This window comes from Hylobates moloch, unplaced genomic scaffold, assembly GCF_009828535.3.
Source record: "Hylobates moloch isolate HMO894 unplaced genomic scaffold, HMol_V3 SCAFFOLD_15, whole genome shotgun sequence".
NCBI classification, from domain to species: Eukaryota; Metazoa; Chordata; class Mammalia; order Primates; family Hylobatidae; genus Hylobates; species Hylobates moloch.
In genome coordinates, this window is record NW_026652290.1 from 86098355 (window position 1) to 86118989 (window position 20635).

At 37.3% G+C, this 20635-nt stretch overlaps 1 protein-coding gene across 3 annotated transcripts in view; it reads left to right on the forward strand.

Moving 5' to 3' along the window:
* The window catches only part of SOS1 (SOS Ras/Rac guanine nucleotide exchange factor 1), a 141591-nt gene that overhangs the window by 112218 nt on the left and 8738 nt on the right, over nt 1-20635 (forward strand). For all 3 annotated transcript variants that reach the window (XM_032178773.2, XM_032178774.2, XM_058429008.1), the window contains exons 16-20: nt 3159-3321; nt 3856-3973; nt 13176-13348; nt 13558-13674; nt 15270-15534. In XM_032178773.2, coding sequence (XP_032034664.1) covers nt 3159-3321; nt 3856-3973; nt 13176-13348; nt 13558-13674; nt 15270-15534 — 836 coding nt within the window. The remainder of the gene's footprint in view (nt 1-3158; nt 3322-3855; nt 3974-13175; nt 13349-13557; nt 13675-15269; nt 15535-20635) is intronic.

A 20635-nucleotide genomic window follows, 5' to 3' on the forward strand; every position in this document is an offset into this window, starting at 1 on the left:
GATTACAAGTGTGTGATATCACACTCACCTAATTTTTCTTTTCTTTTTTTTTTTTTTTTTTTTTTGAGACAGAGTCTGGCTATGTCGCCCAGGCTGGAGTGCAGTGGTGTGGCATGATCTCAGCTGACTGCAACCTCCGCCTTCCGGGTTCAAGCAATTCTCAGGCCTCAGCCTCCTGAGTAGCTGCAACTACAGACGCGCACCACCACGCCCAGCTAATTTTTGTATTTTTAGTAGAGATGGGGTTTCACCATGTTGGCCAGGCTGGTCTTGAACTCCTGACCTCAAGTGATCCACCCATCCTGGCCTCCCAAAGTGATGGGATTACAGGCGTGAGCCATCACTCCTGACCAGTGCAATTTTATTTCGATACATCTCATGTCTTTTTCCTCTATTCCTCCTTTCTTTTGCATTGAGTGTTGATGAAAGTGACAATATTTGTCATTAGAAAACGTTGAATGTTTTTCTAATGTAGCATTAATTTTTTTCATTAATTTTTTTTGAGGTCCTTTTAGTGACTGCCTGGTTGCCTTACAGTTTACCATACATGTCTTATCAGAATCAGCTTCAGACTTATAGTAGCTTAATACCAGTGATATATAGAAATATTACTCCTATGTAACTCTATTCCCTTTCTCCCTTTTTTTTTTGTGGTACTGTAATACATATTACATCTTAATGATGCAAATCAAACAATACATTGTTACAGTTACTACTTTACCATTTGTCGTCATCCTCTTAGCCCATTAAAGCTTTGCTCTCACCCATCTCCTTTGTGTATTATTGGCAACATATAACACATATATTACATTTCTAAGTTATAAACTCAACAGTATGTTTATATTATTTTATACAGTTGTTTAAGTCAGTTTGAGAGGAAATGAGAAAAAATATGCATTTACAAAATGTCTTTAATAATTACACAATTACCTTTACTGATGGTCTTTGTGTGGATTCGAATTACCATCTGGGATCACTTGCTTTTCAGCCTGAAGAACTTCCTTTAGTATTTCTTCTGGAGGGTCGGCTAGCAACAAATTCTCTCAGTTTTTGTTTATCTGGGAAAATCTTTATTTTACCTTCATTTTTGAACAATAGCTCTATCTTCAAGTTAATTTTTTTTTTTCAGTTCAAATATACTATTGAGCTTTTCCAGTAAGTTTTTTATTTCAGTTATTGTACTTTTTAATTCCAGAATTTCCCTTTGGTTCCTTTTTATAGTTTCTATCTCTTTAATGATATCCTCTCTTTGATGCGCATTGTCATCAGTACCTTCCTTTCCTTCTTTTTCATGCTTTCCTTTAATTCTGTGACCGTATTCATAATGGCTACTTAGAAATCTTTTTTGTTATTGTTGTTAAATCTGACATTTGGTTGCTCTCACAGGCAGTTTCTGTTCCTTCCACCCCCTCCGCCCCATCCCCGCCCCGTGTAAGAGTCATACTTTCCTATTTGTTTGCATACCTCATCTGTTTTTGTTGGAAACATGACATTTCAGATAATATATTGTAGCAACTCTGAGTACTGCTCCTCATTCCCCAGCCCCCTTTCCAGGGCTTCTTATTGCATGGCAGTGGTACTGGAAAGACTCATCCAGTCCTTGCCTGACCACACACACCCAGCTATGAAACTCCACAATTTGCCAGCTGATTGCTCTGATGTTTTCAACAATTTTCTGGTGGCATAAATGCTATACAAAATAATGCAATCAAATTGCTCCTTTCAAGGAATGGTTTCTGAGATTTCTGTTTGATACTTGTTCTGACCACAGGAGGGCTCCTCTCAGCCGTCTTATTTCCTAGTTCTGTCCTGCAGACTACTCTGCCTACAGTCTAGGGTGATCTTCATTAGATCCACAAATCTCTTCCCCATTGCCTTTCACCACAATTTCCACTGTTCCTAAGGGCACCATTAAATTTAAACTACTTTATACTGTGTTGCAAATGACAAGAGATTAGGAGCTATCTGTTTGAAACGGGGCTCTGGGGCTGAGGACAATGGCAAGCTTTTCTCTGAGTGACACTTCTGCCCTAGGAGCTAAGTGCTTGGTTGAGCAGGTAGAGTGGCACACGGATGCTACTGTAGCCTGAGGTCTTCTTACCTGCCTCTTCTGGCATGGAACCACGCCCTCAGGAACCAGAGGAAGGGCTCTTTTCTCAGTATGCTCAAAGCATCACACCCAAGGTAGAGTCTCCATTCCATAAGTGGAAGTTGGGCAAAAAAGGGTTTTCCCACTTCTCAGCTGTACTCAACTGGGACTTAGCCTCAGCAACAGGCAGCGGGGCAGGATGAGAAAACTGAAGTCTGGGAGCTGGGAGCTAGGTGTTCTTGACTGCAGGAATCTGGAGTAGATGCTCAGTTCACCCTCACTGAGCTGGGAGAAAGAAGGGAGGAACCAGTCTTGGTTCAAATACCACAGACTCTCTCCCCTCTCTTACCAAATTTTTGTAGATTTTCCTGAATAGATGTTTCTTTTGCCATTTGCTCTCAGGGCCATTACTAGAGACTTTAAATGTGCGTGTGTGCGTGTGCATGTGCACGTTTGTATGTGTGTTTTAATAATTTTTACCAGTTTCACTCAGTGAAGCTCCTCATACTATCATACCACACGTCCAGAATCTCAGTGCAATTATATATTAGGTTGGTGCAAAAGTAATTGCAGTTTTTGCCATTACATTTAATGCTGTTCCTAGAAATGTAGGAAACATGGGAACAGAGCTGTTCCTAGAAATGTATGTAGCCAATAATATATGAAAGAAAGAAATTGGGCATTAATCACTAAAATCTTGCAATTAGATAAAGAATAGAAGGCAACAGAATTCTTGAATTCTACTAGAATACACCCACATCACAAAGACCTACATACATTCCACAAGATAGTGGCCTCACCAGTTAATTCTAATGCTAATAGAGGATGCACCAAATATAGTAGGAAAATGATTGTTTGACTGTACCAGTCTAGAAGACAGGAAAGAGCAGTATGCCTGCCTGGAGGCACTGCCTTCCTTCTATCAAGTCACCCTGAATGTGTCTTCTCTATAGTAGTTATACTATAGCCACCCCCTACTCTCTACATTATTTTATTTACTAAATTCTTTAAGCTATAACTTTATTGGAAAAACTCTAAAACCTTTAGTTCACTTTTTTTTTATTCCCAGATGTATTGTAGAAACTGAAAATTTAGAAGAAAGGGTAGCTGTGGTGAGTCGAATAATTGAGATTCTACAAGTCTTTCAAGAGTTGAACAACTTTAATGGTGTCCTTGAGGTTGTCAGTGCTATGAATTCATCACCTGTTTACAGACTAGACCACACATTTGAGGTAGGTTTCTACATGTCTTTTTAAAATGAACTTTCATTCCCTATTACAAAAATTAGATTTTTAACAATTATTATCTTTAATTTTTAAATGTCTCATTTGTCTTTTCAGTAGTGGATTGAAAGACAGAATTATCTAAGTTTTGTAATGAATTGTTCGCTTTTTAAAATTAAGCATTCCTATTAAAATGTATTCACAGGTCCCAGCCTAAGCTAGAAGAAAAAACTTTCGGCACTTAATTTGTAAGATAATGTACAATTAAATGTTCACATAATTGTGTAAGGAATGACATGATAAACTAGATCTCTCTGTCTCTCTCTCTCTCACACACACACACACACACACACACACATACACACACACACTTTAAGTTTATACTGAGGTCTATGAAGATAATTTATTTGAAGCAATGTTACAGTCATAAAATCAAATTGATACTGTTGTATTTGGGCGTTTCTGTTAGCCTAGTATTTTTTTTTTTGACAAGACCTTTGATTCCTTTTGTAAACTTATGCCTCCTATTTTTTTTCGTTATAGCAAATACCAAGTCGCCAGAAGAAAATTTTAGAAGAAGCTCATGAATTGAGTGAAGATCACTATAAGAAATATTTGGCAAAACTCAGGTCTATTAATCCACCATGTGTGCCTTTCTTTGGTAAGTATTTCTTTCTGAATTTTTATTGCATTTCTGGATAAAACAAAAGACTTATTTCATTAAATGACTGAATAATTACATGTGTAATATGCCAGCAGAAAATACTTGTTTGATCAATATTTAGCACCTGAAACCCTTTAGAATTTTTCTCATTAAGACTTAAGGTCAAGTCTAATATACATTTCATTTTCTAGTTTCATCTTAGGCAGCCATTAGATATTATATGATACTTGTGTTTTTATATGTATAAAGGCCTTTTTAATTGAATTTTAATAAACTAAATACAGCAGAGGCATGGCCAAACTCAACTATTTTTATAATCATTTTTGTAAACAGTTTCACATGGCTAAAAATCATAGTGTGCCTGCTGTGCCTTTGGGCCCACACCTCTGGCACATCAAAATTTTATTCTCTTCATCCTCTCTTATTTTTCCCCTTCTGCATCAGAGGAAGGAAGTACCTTTTCCTTCCTTTTTAGGACTGAATCTACCACCTGAATCTCCCTTTCTGTAGGTTCCTCTATCTTTTTCCATTCTTTATTTCCTGTATTTTCATGTATTCAATATCTCTTTCCTACTCTCATCTTTTCTCTGCCTGAGTATATGCTCTGATGATCCTTCTTTTGAATGCTTATAGAAATTATGATCTCTCTATAGTCTCTTTAGTATGTGCTGTAGTTTCTTCTAGCCTTTTCCTCATCTATAGCTATTTTTTATATAGTTTTAAATTCCACTGCATATAATAATGTTATGTTCTGATACTTTTAATATATTTTCCTACATTTTATTGTTTGGGCTTTATAGCAACCATTTTTGTATTTACTTCTAATCTTTTTGCTGTGTACATTGTATATAATTGTAATTGTATGATGTGCATATTAAGGTTATTCACTTACCATATCTTATATTTTTGTATTTTATTAAATAATCTTAAGTATTTATAATGGCTGCATAATATTCCATAAAGCTGGACCATTTGTTTAACCATAACCCTGTGATTAGACACATTCTTTCCAGCTTTTTTGCTTTCCAAATAATTTTGATTCACATTTTTATTTATACTATTTTTCTGTATTTGAAAATATCTTCTTGAGACAGATAACCAGAGGAGGAATTACAGTAGTGCTCCCATCTCCACGGTTTCACTTTCCACAGTTTCAGTTATCCATGGTCAGCTGTGGTCCAAAAACATGAGATATTTTGGGAGAGAAAGACCACGTTCATGTAACTTTTATTACAATAGAGTGTTGTAATTGTTCCATCTTATTATTAGCTATTTTTAATCTTACTGTGCCTAATTTATAAATTAAGCTCATAGGTATGTATGTATGTGTATATGTATGTATAGGGTTTGGTACTATCCATAGTTTCAGGTATCCACTGGGGATCCTGGAACATATCACCTTTGGATAAGGGAGGGACTACTATATACATAGGTTAAAAGGTGTCCATTTTTAAAGTGTTGATATATAATTTTAAGTTGCTTTCTGAAAGGCTGCCATGAGAAGTGTATGTCATTTATGCTGCCATCAAGTGTATGACAAGGCAAATTTCATCCCATGGTTTCTAATTTTGGATACTTTTTTTTCATTTCTGTTATTACAACTACTAAGCTATTTGTTGTAATAATTTCCACTCTTTGATTACTGTGGAGATTTTTTTCATACATTTCTTTAATATTTGCATTTCCTCTTGTCCATGTCATTTTTCGTATCTCCTGCAAACAATCTGCCTTGTACTTTTTATTCATTGACATGTATTAGTTTTAAATTCTACCATCTGTCCTTTCTCATTCTGGTTTCTATTGTTTCTAACCTTAGAAAGTTCATATAATCTAGTAATAATCATATTTTCTTCTGGCTTTTTTATGACTTTCAAAATTATATTTAATATCAAACTGAAGTATCTTTGATATCTTATGAAATACTCAAATTTATTTCCCCACCCAAATTATGTATTTGTTAATCCAGGTTTACTGAATGATTCTACTTTTTCCCTGTTTACATATGGGACCTCCTTTTTTTTTTGACACAGACTCTCGCTCTGTCACCCAGGCTAGAGTGCAGTAGCTGCCATCTCGGCTTACTGCAAGCTCTGCCTCCCAGCTTCACGCCATTCTCCTGCCCCAGCCTCCAGAGTAGCTGGGACTACAGGCGCCCGCCACCATGCCCAGCTAATTTCTTTTTGTATTTTTAGTAGAGACGGGGTTTCACCGTGTTAGCCAGGATGGTCTTGATCTCCTGACCTCATGATCCGCCCGCCTCAGCCTCCCAAAGTGCTGGGATTACAGGCTTGAGCCACCGCACCCGGCCAGGGACCTCCTTCTTTAATATGTGTTGTATCTCACTGACTTCCTATACCCCTGCCACAGTTTTAAGGATTGTCACTTTATAATCAGTGATTCTCAGCAGGGGGCAGTTTTTGCCCTCCTAGGGAGCATTTAGCAATGCCTGGAGACAATTTTTTTTTTAATTGTCCTAATTGGGATGGTGCTATAGGCATGTAGTGGATAGAGGATAGAGATATTGCTAACATCCTGCAATGCATAGGACACTTCCCCACAGCCAATAAGTATCCAGTCCAAAAAGTCAGTGGTGCTGAGACAGAGAAACCCTGCTTTATATAGTGTTTTCACAGATGATAAAGTTCGTTCTTCAGGGTTTCTTCAGTCCTTTTTTTTTTGGCCAATTTTGCCTGTTTATTTTTCCAAATGAACTTTATAAGTTTGGGTGGGGGGGGATGCCCCCAAATGTAACTGGAACAATCTGTCAATTAATTTGTAAAGAACATTTATTATATTTAGCATTTCCCCTTATTATTTTTCCTGAGTATTTTTGGTTTGAATGGTATTCATTGTTACCTTTAATTCCAAGAATTTTTAATTTCCTTAGGTTTTCTAAGTATTTAATCATGTTTACAAAATATAATACAGTGTCTCTTCCTTTGACCTTATTTCTGTGTTACGCCTTACATAATTGGTCATTAACTTCCCAAACAAAGCTTTAAAAATAATGGCAGAAATAAGCAGCTTATTTTAAACTCAGTTTTAGCAGGGATAAAGTATAATTTTACTACTTGCTTCATTAGATGGTTTTTATCCTTTTAAGAAAGCATCCTTCTTGCTACAGAATTGCTTCATTTCATTATTTTTAAAATACTAGCCTTCAATTTATATCTACAAACTTTTTTTAATTACCCCTATTTGTAATATATCTTTCTCATTTCTGTTTTTACTTATTTGCTTTAATTTACTTTTTCTTCAGAAAGATAAGGTCTCTCATTATCTGCTGATTTTATGAGGTTTAAAAAAAATCATTGTTAATTTCTAGTTTTCCTGAGGACTTTTGCCCTACCCCTATGTTCTTTTTTTTTTTTTTTTTTTTTTTTGATACAGGGTCTCTCTTTTTTTTTTTTTTTTGAGACGGAGTCTTGCTCTGTCGCCCAGGCTGGAGTGCAGTGGCGCAATCTCGGCTCACTGTAAGCTCCGCCTCCCGGGTTCACGCCATTCTCCTACCTCAGCCTCTCCGAGTAGCTGGGACTACAGGCGCCCGCCACCACGCCCGGCTAATTTTTTGTATTTTTAGTAGAGACGGGGTTTCACCGTGGTCTCGATCTCCTGACCTCGTGATCCGCCCGCCTTGGCCTCCCAAAGTGCTGGGATTACAAGTGTGAGCCACCACGCCCGGCCTTGATACAGGGTCTCTATCACCCAGGCTGGAGAGTACAGTGGCATCATCTTGGCTCACTGCATCCTCCACCTCATGAGCTCAAGCAGTCATCCCGCCTCAATCCCCCAAGTAGGAGGAACTACAGGCACAAACCACTATGCCTGGCTAACTTTTTTATTTTTTGTAGACACAGGGTTTCACCAGGTTGCCCAGGCTGGTCTCGAACTCCTGAGCTCGAGAGATCCACCCGCCTTGGCCTCCCAAAGTTCTAGGATTACAGGTGTGAGCCACCATACCCAGCCTGACCCTCTACATTCTTGATAAAAATATAGAGTTCATTGATTTTCTCTTCCTGGTAAAATATTAAAGCCTATATGTTTTTGCTTAAATATGTTACCAGTTCGTTTAAGGGGAACTGGAAAGGCTCTGGATATATCTGGACGTTATGTCATTCAATCTGTCAACATATATTTCTTGAATACCTACTAAGTACCAGGACTACGTCAGGTGCTTAGAAAAGTGAAAGATAACACAGTCAGTCTGCTCACCTAGCTTATAGTCATGCTACTCATGATATCCTGTGGTCTCTGGTACACAGACATGAAAAGAAACCTCAGGACCCATTCACTGACTCACTATTTGGCCCCTGCTCCTGTAACATCCTAATGGTTGGTATTTATTCATACAAACTGAAACTGTCCAAAGTCCTCTCTCAGATCTTTATAAACTTAACTGATCTTCATAACATGTTCTCTTTTTTTGAGACAGAGTCTCACTTTTGTTGCCCAGGCTGGAGTGCAATGGCATGATCTCGGCTCACTGCAACCTCTGCCTCCCAGGTTCAAGCGATTCTCCTGCCTCAGCCTCCCAAGTAGCTGGGATTACAGGCACCCACCACTACGCCTGGCTAATTTTTGTATTTTTGCTAGAGACGAGGTTTCACCATGTTGGCCAGGCTGGTCTCAAACTCCTGACCCTGTCAGGTGATCCACCTGCCTAAGCCTCCTAAAGTGCTGGGATTACAGGCGTGAGCCACTGTGCCCAGCCATAACATGTTCTTAAGTGAAAGAAGGAAGTTTCAGACCTACTTTAGAGTATGATTTCATAAGGTGTTTTAGGTGAGCTGTGTGATTTATTGAGTGAATACAAACATGTAGGTAGTTTGATAGGCACACACAGTTTAATAGGTGCAGCCCATCTGCCAGCCTTCATACCCCTTTCTTCTTGCTCATCTTCCTAGTTACTGAGCCTCTGCTCCTTTAAGGTAGTTTATCTACAACTGACCCTGGTCAGTTTTGGTGCCCTGTCTTTGCTATTCTTAAGCTAAACGTTATCAGTCTCTGGAGTTAGCCTTTCATACAGTTCTGACCCAGTGGGTAAAGCCAGATGTTATTGCTGCTTCTGAATTCCATCCTGTCTATATGGTAGTTTATAGAAACTCTTTCCAGATTCTTTTCCTAAATTCTGGATACTGGTTTTCAAACCCCTTCTTTGGGGGAGGGTCAGGGATAGTAGCTGATACTTCCTCTATTATTTTACCAGCATTATTCCCATCTTTTGCTGGCACAACCACCATTTACAGAATAAAAGTAGGGCAGTTACTCCTTCCAAAGCTCTGCCAGATGTTTCAGGTCTGTAACACAGTTTTTCTCCATAAACTAAAATATTCTACTGATAGGTAGAATGGATAGGTGGGCTAAAAAATGAATTTTTTCAGCTAGGCGCAGTGGTTCACGCCTGTAATCCCAGCACTTTAAGAGGTTGAGGTGAGCGAATTGCTTGGGGCCAGGAGTTCAAGACCAGCCTGGCCAACATGGCAAAACCCCATCCCTACTAAAAATACAAAAGTTAGCCAGGCATGGTGGTGCATTTCTGTAGTCCCAGCTTACTCGGGAGGCAGAGGCACAAGAATTGCTTGAACCTGCCAGGAGGCAGAGGTTGTAGTAAGCCGAGATCGCACCACTATACTCCAGCCTGGGTGACAAGGCGAGACTCTGTCTCAAAAATAGAATTTTTTCTAAGGTAAAAGGAGCATGTACCTTAATCAGGTTTGTCATCAAACATCCAAGCCTTTAGCATTGGCTTTGCCCTTTGCTTTTACACAGCTCTGATCTTGTGTCCTCCTTCTGTTATGTGTAAATTTGCTTTGTCTCCATTCTTGCTTTCCAGCTATTTTAGAATTGATTCTCATATCCTGGCCTATCTGTTAAATGCCTCTCTTCTATTTTGAAATAATATACTTCTTTCATTCAATCAAAAATATTTGCTGAATGCCTCTGTGTTATGCCCAGGACTACATGCTAAGAATAGACAAATAAGATATAGTTCCATAGTTTCTGCTCCCTTGAAAGAGCAGAGAAATAAGTCACAGCGCTGTGTAGTAAGTATAACACTGTATTGTAGAAAAGTGTAGATAGAAGTGTGGACAAATGCTATAGAAGCCTAGAATCCTAAGCAGCTACTTTATGCTGGGAAGGATGGGAAAGACATCAGCAAAAAAGATGAAACCTCAGCCCTCTTCTTTGTCATAATGCTCTGTTTTCTCTTTCCCTAGAAGAGCTACCTTCAGAGGTAGGGTATGTTAAATGATATACTGAAGTACAGGAATAACTAGACTTTCTATTTATATATTTTTTAAAACATGAAAAAAAAACCTAAGCTTTACTAACATATAATTCTCAGGTTTATGTTATACATACATAAATATATCTATGTTTTTATTAAACTGTATATGTGTATAGAGGGAGAAAGTGAGGATATGTGCTTAAATATTTTTTACTGATGCAGTGTAAGATCAAAGTTTGGACATCACTGCTGTGATCATTTGTTCTTTTAGCTAGCCATCAGTTAGGCATAACATAATTTCCAAATTTCATCCCGAACTGTACCAAAGTGCTACTTATAAGCATTTTCACAACTTCATTCAAGTGTGTTTTCAAGAACAAAGCTGTGAGTCTTTATTCCCACTGCCCCCATTTCCTCCCCAAACCAGATAATCAGTTCTTGGGGAGTCTATCTGTTAAATATTTATCCACTCCCCATTATCCCCATAGACACTAGGGCAGCCCTCATCATCTCACCAGGACTATTAGCCTACTAACTGCTCTTCCTGTTACTGGTCTTAACTCCTTCCAACCCATCTGGCTTCATAGTACAACTAGAGTAATCCTTCTAGAATGCAAACAAAATCCTTCTAATTCCCTAATTATCTCCTAGATAAAAGTTTAAGCTATTTAACAAAAGGTACTTCATGACCCAGTCCAAGTGCTAATACCCACAAACTCTTCACAGATCGGCCATCAGTTTGTGACCAATATGGAAGGTTGATTTGGGCTGCCATTGAGCATGCATACTCTTATGGACATGTTTGTCAGACTGAACACCGAGTGGATCATGCAACTTGTGTAGAGGACAGTATAAATGGCTGAAAATAAAAGCCAAACGACAGGCAGATGTGAAAATAAAAAAGCCTGTGCTTACTAGAACACACAGTCACTTTGTCTTACGAGTGTATCATCAGGCATAGCCTAGGTGCTGAGAAATAACCAAGTAACTAATGCGCTTAATAACTGGATCCTTTTAAAAACCAAACAGGCATGGATGTCAGATTTCATTATTGCTGATCTGTTCAATATTGATTTGGATCCTTTTATCTTTCCAAGGATGTGGCCAAAGATTTCTGTGGTATGCCTCTACCACAAAAGCATTTAGAAGTACAAACCCAGCCCTTGCCTATGTCTATCCCCATATCCTGCCACTCTTCCTCTACCCCACACACCAAACCCCTATGGTCTAGCCATACTAAATAGCAAATTATCTCTAAGTATGCCTTTCAAGCAAGCTTCATCATGAATCAATGCCTTTATACACACTGCTGCTTTGCTTAGACTGCTCTTCTACGTTATTCTACTCATTACACGTCTTCATTTTTTGGGACTTATTCTAAGCATTATCTCATCTGTGATGCTTTTTCTAGTCCTCCCAGCTCAAGACAGAATTTGGAATACCTCCTTTTTGCTCTCGTAGCATCTTATGCATTACTACTAATATAGCACCTACTAGTATGTAGCCCTTAGCAAATGATACTGTAGTAGCCAACAGTTCAAAGCTCTGGATCCCTGAGGTCAGGAACTCCTTAAGCACTGGGCTGCTGGAGGTCTTTCTCATCTTTGTACCTGCAGTACCTAATGCAGGACTTGGCTTACAGCAGAGAATCCATACACGTGTGGGGAGTGAACGAACTCAGATATTCACACTCCTTTTTTCTCCTCAAAGCATTGTAATCAGTACTTTAGGGAAAAAGGTAGAAGCATAAGAATATTAGGGCAAGATGCAACAACAGCATCAACAATCACAACCATGGCTAATTAATACTTAACTTTCATCAGGCTGTATTCTAAGCTCATACATATATTCACCCATTTGTTTCTCACGGCAACCCTCCTGTCCTCATTTTACAGATGAGAAAAACTGAGGCACAGTTAAGCAATTTGCACAAGCAATTTGCACAAGATCACACAGGCTGGTCGCGGTGACTCATGCCTGTAATCCCAGCACTTTAGGAGGCCAAGGTGGGTGGATCACCTGAGGTCAGGAGTTCGAGACCAGCCTGGCCAACATGGTGAAACCCCGTCTCTACTAAAAATACAAAAACCAGCTGGGTGTGGTGGCACATGCCTGTAATCCCAGCTACTCAGGAGGCTGAGACAGGAGAATCGCTTGAACTCAGGAAGAGGAGGTTGCAGTGAGCCAAGATCATGCCATTGCACTCTAGCCTGGGAGACAGAGTGAGACTCCATCTCAAAAAATATAAAATATAAAAAAAATCACACACAAGGAAAGAAGCAGAACTGGTTCCAGAGCCTTTATGCTAGAATAGAAAGTGCCTGTTATTTTGTTCATTCTCCTCCTCGTCCAGTGTACAACTGTAGTGATGGGGAAACAGGAAATCAATTACTAGGTTGCCACTAAGTCTAGAAACTATTGAAAACCAGAATTTACATAAATTGTATGCAGTCCCACATTTGACAGGCTTGCAAAACATTCCACATTTCCATGAGTAAGCCTACCCAAATAGTACTACTTCTCAATTGCAAATCATAACAACCTCTTGTGTGGCCGTCAGAGCTGACTAAGCAGAAACTATGATCCTCTGAATTTAGTATTTTTCCTGTTTGCCAAAAATGATGTGTCATTAGTGATGAAGTTATTCTTAAAGTTCCTTTAACAAAACTGTGATTTATATCAAATAACAATGGCTTGGAGGGGGTATGGAAAATTGATTATTCTTCCTAACAAATCTATTAATTTTATTAAACTTGGTCTCCCTCCCTTTTTCTTGGATGTTTATAAAATTTAAGTCTTTCACAGATACTTTCTCTTAAGCTGCTGTTTTCATATCATGGAAATCTGAGCCTTGGTTCTTTTGTTACAGCAACTGAGATGGTACAGTGTAATATACCCACAATTAATGAAACAGAAAAAAACTTGCATTTTCCTTCTTTATCCTTGAAATCATTCCATTATATCTTCTAGGAATTTATCTCACTAATATCTTGAAAACAGAAGAAGGCAACCCTGAGGTCCTAAAAAGACATGGAAAAGAGCTTATAAACTTTAGCAAAAGGAGGAAGGTAGCAGAAATAACAGGAGAGATCCAGCAGTACCAAAATCAGCCTTACTGTTTACGAGTAGAATCAGATATCAAAGTAAGTTGAATTATTTAAAGATTCATACTTCTGATTAAGTTTATAAACTACCTCATAAAAGACAGGTTTATTTTATAGGGGAGAAAAAGTAAACCTTAAAAGAAATAATTCAAATTTACTTGTATTAAATGTCTTCTTAACTTTCCAGGAATTTCAAACTGAATTTATAATTTTGAATATTAATAATTTTTTCTTTGCATTTATTTTAGAGGTTCTTTGAAAACTTGAATCCGATGGGAAATAGCATGGAAAAAGAATTTACAGATTATCTTTTCAACAAATCCCTAGAAATAGAACCACGAAACCCTAAGCCTCTCCCAAGATTTGTAAGCATTTGTATATTTATATTTCTTTTACATTTATATACATTTTTCAGTTGTCATCTACATCTGGTGATGTCATTACTACCAAATATGTTATATAGATTAGTTTTCCATAAACGTATTCAGGGATGAAGTATACATGTGATAGTTAAAAGTAATGAAAAAGTACTTAATAATTATGTCCAGGAATATCCCACTTCTTTCCAAATAAATGAATGTTAATATTAATTTGAGTAAATCCTGATATCAACGATGATGAAATTGAGCAAATATTATGTAAGTTTTTAATTTTTTTACCCCAAAAAATGTTAAGATTTTAAAGACAGGAAATTTAATGAATTTATACTAAGTCACTTGTAATAAATATATCTACTTATCACATTTTAAAAGTAATGACTTATTAGAACTTTCGACCATGAATCATTAGCCATAAAATATCAAGTTTTCCTAACAATACTTTCTTGGGAAAATAAAGTTTCTATTGTTTTTTGTTACTTGTCAGTGCCCAGCCAAATTTATGTACAGAATCACCAACTCACTGATTTGACTATGTACTCTCTTGTTCATAAAAAAGTCAAAAGTCTGCCAGGTGCAGTGGCTCGTGCCTGTAATCCCAACACTTTGGGAAGCTGAGGTGGGTGGATCATCTGAGGTCAGGAGTTTGAGACCAGCCTGGACAACATGGTGAAAACCCTGTCTCTAATGAAATACAAAACTTAGCTGGGCATGGTGGCGGGAGCCTGTAGTCCCAGCCACTTGGGAGGCTGAGGCAGAAGAATCACTTGAACCCGGGAGGCAGAGGTTGCAGTGAGCCAAGATCGTGCCACAGCTATCCAGCTCCAGCCTGGGAGACAGAGCAAGACTCATCTCAAAAAAAAAAAAAAAAAAAAGTCAAGAATCCTGAATTAAACATAGATGGCTTCTAAGTGACCAAGATAAATCACATAATGTCTTTTAATTAAAGTGTATGCAATTGCCTGACAGCAAAATTTCTCAAGCCCTTGTTCAGTTTTTAATAAGATGGATTAAAAATAGAAAATTAGAAATAGGTATATAATCTGATCCAATGAAGCACTCACTGAGAAATGATCATTTTGCAAGGAAAATGCAATAAAACCAATATACATACACAAATGAAAATTGGGCAATTTAATGTATTCGTTAAATATCTCAAATGGTCCTGATGGCATCACTGTATTACAGAATAGGAAGGTATTGTAATTCACAGTGATGATCCCGGCTTTTCAACAAGGTTAAATTTGCTCAAAATAGTCTGTTTTTTTAAAAACCAGGGAAATATACAATACATTTTAGAAAAACTTCCACCCAAATATATTAAAATAACAAATACTCTAGTATTTATAGGACTAAAACTTAGTTATTTAAAGAAATGCATTCTTTAACAATTTAGATACCAGGGCTTTAGCAAAATAGAATGTCAATACTTTAAATTTTCTACTTTTATTTGAATAATTATGTCCTTATTAGTGATTTACGATTTTCCTGTATATTAGCTGAATTTTACCAGGCACATATAGAAAAACCTTCCTTTCTACTACAGTGTTTAAAGTATTGTGTTTCTTTTGATATGTCTACAGCCAAAAAAATATAGCTATCCCCTAAAATCTCCTGGTGTTCGTCCATCAAACCCAAGACCAGGTACCATGAGGCATCCCACACCTCTGCAGCAGGAGCCAAGGAAAATTAGTTATAGTAGGATCCCTGAAAGTGAAACAGAAAGTACAGCATCTGCACCAAATTCTCCAAGAACACCGTTAACACCTCCGCCTGCTTCTGGTGCTTCCAGTACCACAGATGTTTGCAGTGTATTTGATTCCGATCATTCGAGCCCTTTTCACTCAAGTAGGTGCAAAAATTCTAAGTGCATTAAGGTATTTGTTAGTATTATACATGCTAGAGGTAAAAAAGAATCTCTGTTATTTTTGTGTATGTGTGATCTTGTAGTTAAGTCAAATGCCATTTCAAAAGATAACATTATAAAAATATAAGACAAATTCTAAACTCCACCAACTTGAAATTTCTAAAAAATCTGCTGGAACAGCCCTCTTTAAATTTATTATACTTTAATGAAAGGCCTAGTGGTAAAATTGGCAGCTTAAATTTCATTTGAGCTTTTCAAATGCATTCCTCTTATCCAGAGGAGACAAAGATCACTCTTAAAATCTGCAAGTAATTTTAGTCCCATGTTTCAAATGCTGCCTGGCTCCAAAATTATTATACAGGCTGAATATCCCTAATCCAAAAATCCAAAATCCAAAATGTTCTAAAACCCAAAACTTTTTGAGTGTCAGCATGATGCTCAAAGGAAATGCTCATTGGAAGTTTTCAGATTTTTCAATTAGGGATGCTAAACCAGTAAGTATGATGTAATATTCTGAAGTCCAAAATACTTTTGGTCCCAGGCATTTCAGATAAAGGATACTTAGCATGTATTTGAATACTAGGCAGGGTCCACCATCTACTCTCCACCAAATTCTTTAGTAGCTTTTAATTTAGCAATGTATCAGATTTAAGCCCTTTTCGTCTACCCAGTGGTCCCCTGATGGTATATAATGGCTGCTAATACACTGTCTATGCTTTTCAGTGCAGTGAAAGAAATCTCATAGACTGCACGCTACTGCTTATCCATCTGTTATTTCTAGACCAGCATTGTCCTATAGAAATACGTGAGCCACATGTATAACTTCAAATGTCTAGTTAGCCACATTAGGAAAAGCGAAAATAACTTTAATACATTTTATTTAACCCAGTATATCAGAAATATTGTCATTTCAACATGAAATCAATATAAAAATTTATGATTGAGATTTACATTCCCTTTTTTTGTTCTATATCTTTAAAATCCAGCGTGCATTTTACACTTATAGCACATCTCAGTTCAGACAAGCCACAGTCAGATGCTCAATAATCACATGTGGCTAGTGGTTGCCGGACTGTACAGCTCACCTTTTGAAAGGGTATCTTTTCAATCTAGATCACCAATAATTTTTTAAATTAATTTCATGTGAAACTTTAAAGCTCTTCTAAGAACCCTTTCTCATTTGTTCATTATTAAATCTTCAGTCACCTTTAACTCTTTCATGACCACTTCCACATACCCTTACCGTTGGCTGTCTTAGCTCGATGTGCTAATCAAGTTCCCCCTAATTTGACATACTACAATCTAATAGTAGAGGCAGCATGACATTATTACGGGGGAGGAGGTTGAGAAGCACTAACCTCGAAGTTAGAATTTCTGGTTTGTCATCCCAGTCTGCTAATTAGCTTTCTGATTTAAGATACTTTTTCTGTGCCTTCTGGGGGTCGAATTCGATTTTTAAGATTCTCTCAGTTGGAAGAAATGTAACTAAAAATATACTTAAAATAATTCTTTGGTAGTATATTATTTTGAAATTTGGTCCAGAATCCTATTTGTTTATTCCTGTAGTATACATACATTTGTAGTTACCCAGTAGTCTTTGTCGTCTTTGGGCCATCTAAAGTATATTTGGGCTGGGCATGGTGGCTCACACCTGTAATCTCAACACTTTGGAAGGCCAAGGTGGGAAAATCACTTGAGGCCAGGACTTTGAGACCAGCCTGGGCAACATAGCGAGACCCCATCTCTCCTAAAAAATAAAAAAATTAGCTGAGAGTAGTGGTGTGCACCTGTAGTCCCAGCTACTTGGGAGGCTGAAGTGGGAGGATCGCTTGAGCTCAGGAGTGTGAGGCTGCAGTGAGCTGTGATCATGCCACTGCACTCCAGCCTGGGCAACAGATTGAGACCCTGTCTCAAAATAAATAAGGTGTATTTGTCTTCAGAATACTGTGACTTGGCATTATTTGGTGACTGAAGGTCATGGAGTCTTTTTTTTTTTTTTTAATTTTATAAAATTTTTGGTAGAGATAGGGTCTTGCTGTGTTGCCAAGGCTGATCTCAAACTTCTGGCCTCAAACAAACCTCTTGCCTTAACCTTCCAGAGTGCTGGGATTATAGATGAGCCACTGTGCTCCGCCATGGAGTCATGTGACACACATAGTAAGCTGTCAGATATTTTTGATAAGTTCAGATAAACACCAAGTAAAAAACGATTCCCATTTATTCTCCCCAGCTTGCCAACCCCCTAAATTAAGTAATGAAATTAAACCAGCACCTTTTCAGTATATCTGACTTAAAATCATTATTTATTCTGACCCATTTAACTGTTTGCAGGAATTTTTCCCTAGAGCAGACAGCTATAGGTCTGTATCATTAAGGATTCTCAAATAAGTGAATTACTGAAACCACATAAAAGCCATCAGTTGCAAATTCTACTTCTCTTTAAGTAGCTAAAAATGAAAGTGGTGGAAAAACAGGAGATAAGCATATTAAATTCTCTACTAGTGCTGAATATTTAAATGACTAGCTAAACAGCGAAGAATAAATCATTCTAGAATGCAGTGCTCTGGATCCTGCTTTGTTATAAATAGTTATAATAGTATTAAGTTAACAGTATTAAACAGCTGGACAGGTGGAGAAAACATTGTTTCAGGAGTTAGGCTTTGTAATCTTAGACTTGAGGGTTTTCTCAATTTCTCTTTGTTTATGATAAAGAAAAACTCTATTACTGCTCCCTTTGTTTTTGGTTAAAAACTGAAAATAACTGATTTTGAAATCAAATAAACCAGCATAATATAAAGCCATCCATGTGTTCTGCTAATCCCTTACTTAAAACCTATCAGTTGACTTTGTGTATTAAAGGTCTCCTCCACATGCTTTTGTCTTCACTTTTGCCTAACTAACAGATGTGCGAGTGCCAGAGGATCACCCAGAGCCTCCAACTCGCTACCCACTGTTTTGCCACCAGAGTGAATACCTACTTCCTTGTTTCCCTCAAGGCCTGGCAGAAAAGAACTGCCTTGACTGCAGTCATATGTCATCCCAACATATTCCACTCAAAGCAGTACAAAGTTCCATTGTTTAAGTTTTTCAAAAGGCAAAGTTTGACTAGAATTTTTTTTTATCAGTTATACTACTATTCTTTTTTTACTCTTATGGTTTTTTTCCCAAAATAATCTACTTTTAAAGCTATACTTAATTCTTTCAGCCAGTATCTGCTACATATCTTATTCCTTGCTAAACACTTACACGTCTTCATTGGGAAAGCTTACAGTCTTACCGAGAGATTAAAAATAATCATAGTGCAAAGAGATTCACAGTTAAATGCTAAAAAAAAGTGGTAAAGACATAAATACTGGAGAGGCTTATAGAAAGATGACCTCAGAATGGGCAAGAGTGGTCATGGAAAGCGTTGTGGTAAAGACAGAGCAGAGAAGTGGCCACATACTTAGTGCTGCCACATATACGTTCAAAGCCCTATTCCACACCTTGCCTTGGCCAGGTCCACCTTTGGGGTGATGACGACAGTTGCTGAGAAAAGAGAAAAGACCACTGGCTCACTACTTGTTTCTGCTGCTATAATAGAGAGGAGAAAATGATGAAATGCTCTTTTTACCTTCCTGTTTGAAGATTGCCTGGTCATAAAAGGGAGTCAGAGGTCTGACTTCTCTATTTCCATCCCTTAGGGGACTGTTTAACAACAAAAAGAATGTATTACAAGTATGTCAAGCTGATATGCAAGGCTTTTCCTCCTGGAAGACTGGTGTAGGTGATGAGTTTCTAATCCCAAATATATTTGCATTTACCAGGCTTTTGTGAGTTTAAGAAGTTATCTATCATATCTTTTTTTTTTCTATAGGAAAATGCTTGTTTCTATCAAGAATGACTCCTTTATAAACTGGGGAGTATCTTTAAGAGTGGTTTCAACCCTGACTGTATAGTATAATCTGTTGAGGAGCTTAAAAAAAATATGTAGGCCCAGCCCACACTAGACTGGCATTGGTACCTGGTATCAGTATTTTTTAAAAACTTCCCATAGGATTCTAATGTACAGCCAAGATTGAGGACCATTTGTCTGTCATCTGGGATTATGCTTAATTAATACTGTTTTTTAAATTAATTAGATTTCACTCCTAAGTCATTATCAGTAAATTTGCTCAGTATCTAACTGACAAGAATTTCTAGCATATATTTCTTGATTAGTGCATGTAAAATTCTAAATGAATTTTTATAGTATTTTCCAGGCAATAAGACAACTAGTGCCCCAAATTTACCAAATGCATGAGTCTAAGCCTGTGCTATATATAAATATACTCAAAGCCAAGTTTACATCTGTGTACACAAGTGTGCATGCATATGTATAATTAAAGACTACAGTTTTAACAGTCACGAGCTTGTGTTTTGATTTTACCCCTATTCCTGTATTGTATTAAGTGTACTATCATGTTCTTGAGGCATATCTCCAGGAGATACATTTATTTCTTTTCCAAGATAAGTGGGACATATATAAGTAGGTAAACGCTAGAGCTAGATATTCCTTTAATCTCTATTACGTCAGATCTCTGTCTCCCTTTTACAACCAGGCAATCTTCAATTATCGGTGGCTAATAGGGAAGAAAATCATTGGCAGAGCAACAGCTTCATGTAATTTCAGAGTATAAAAATGAATTTTAATCTTCTGAAAGGTAATATTAGAATTAGCTGGATTGCTACACTTAGGAATCATAGGTTCCAAATATCAGTACATAACGGAAATTAGATAATGGGACAGATTATTTGAAATTAGGGCTGCCTAGAAAATAAGACTACTCTATCTATATAAACAAGTTAACAGAAGTCATGCCAGCTAAATCTGGAATGTGAGATTATCCTCCTTCTGACCAAATATGCTAATATTCCAAATTATGTGAGGGATTGCCTATTGTGCAAAAAAAAAAATCTGGATTTTAAAAAAATCAGCACAGTCTAGTATTCTTTTAGTGTCTTGGATGTTATAACGTTATCTGTTTCATGTGTTGTTAATGTAAGACAGTGTAACCTAGGCAACTATATTGATTTAGAATCAGTATAGATCACCTAGCCTTT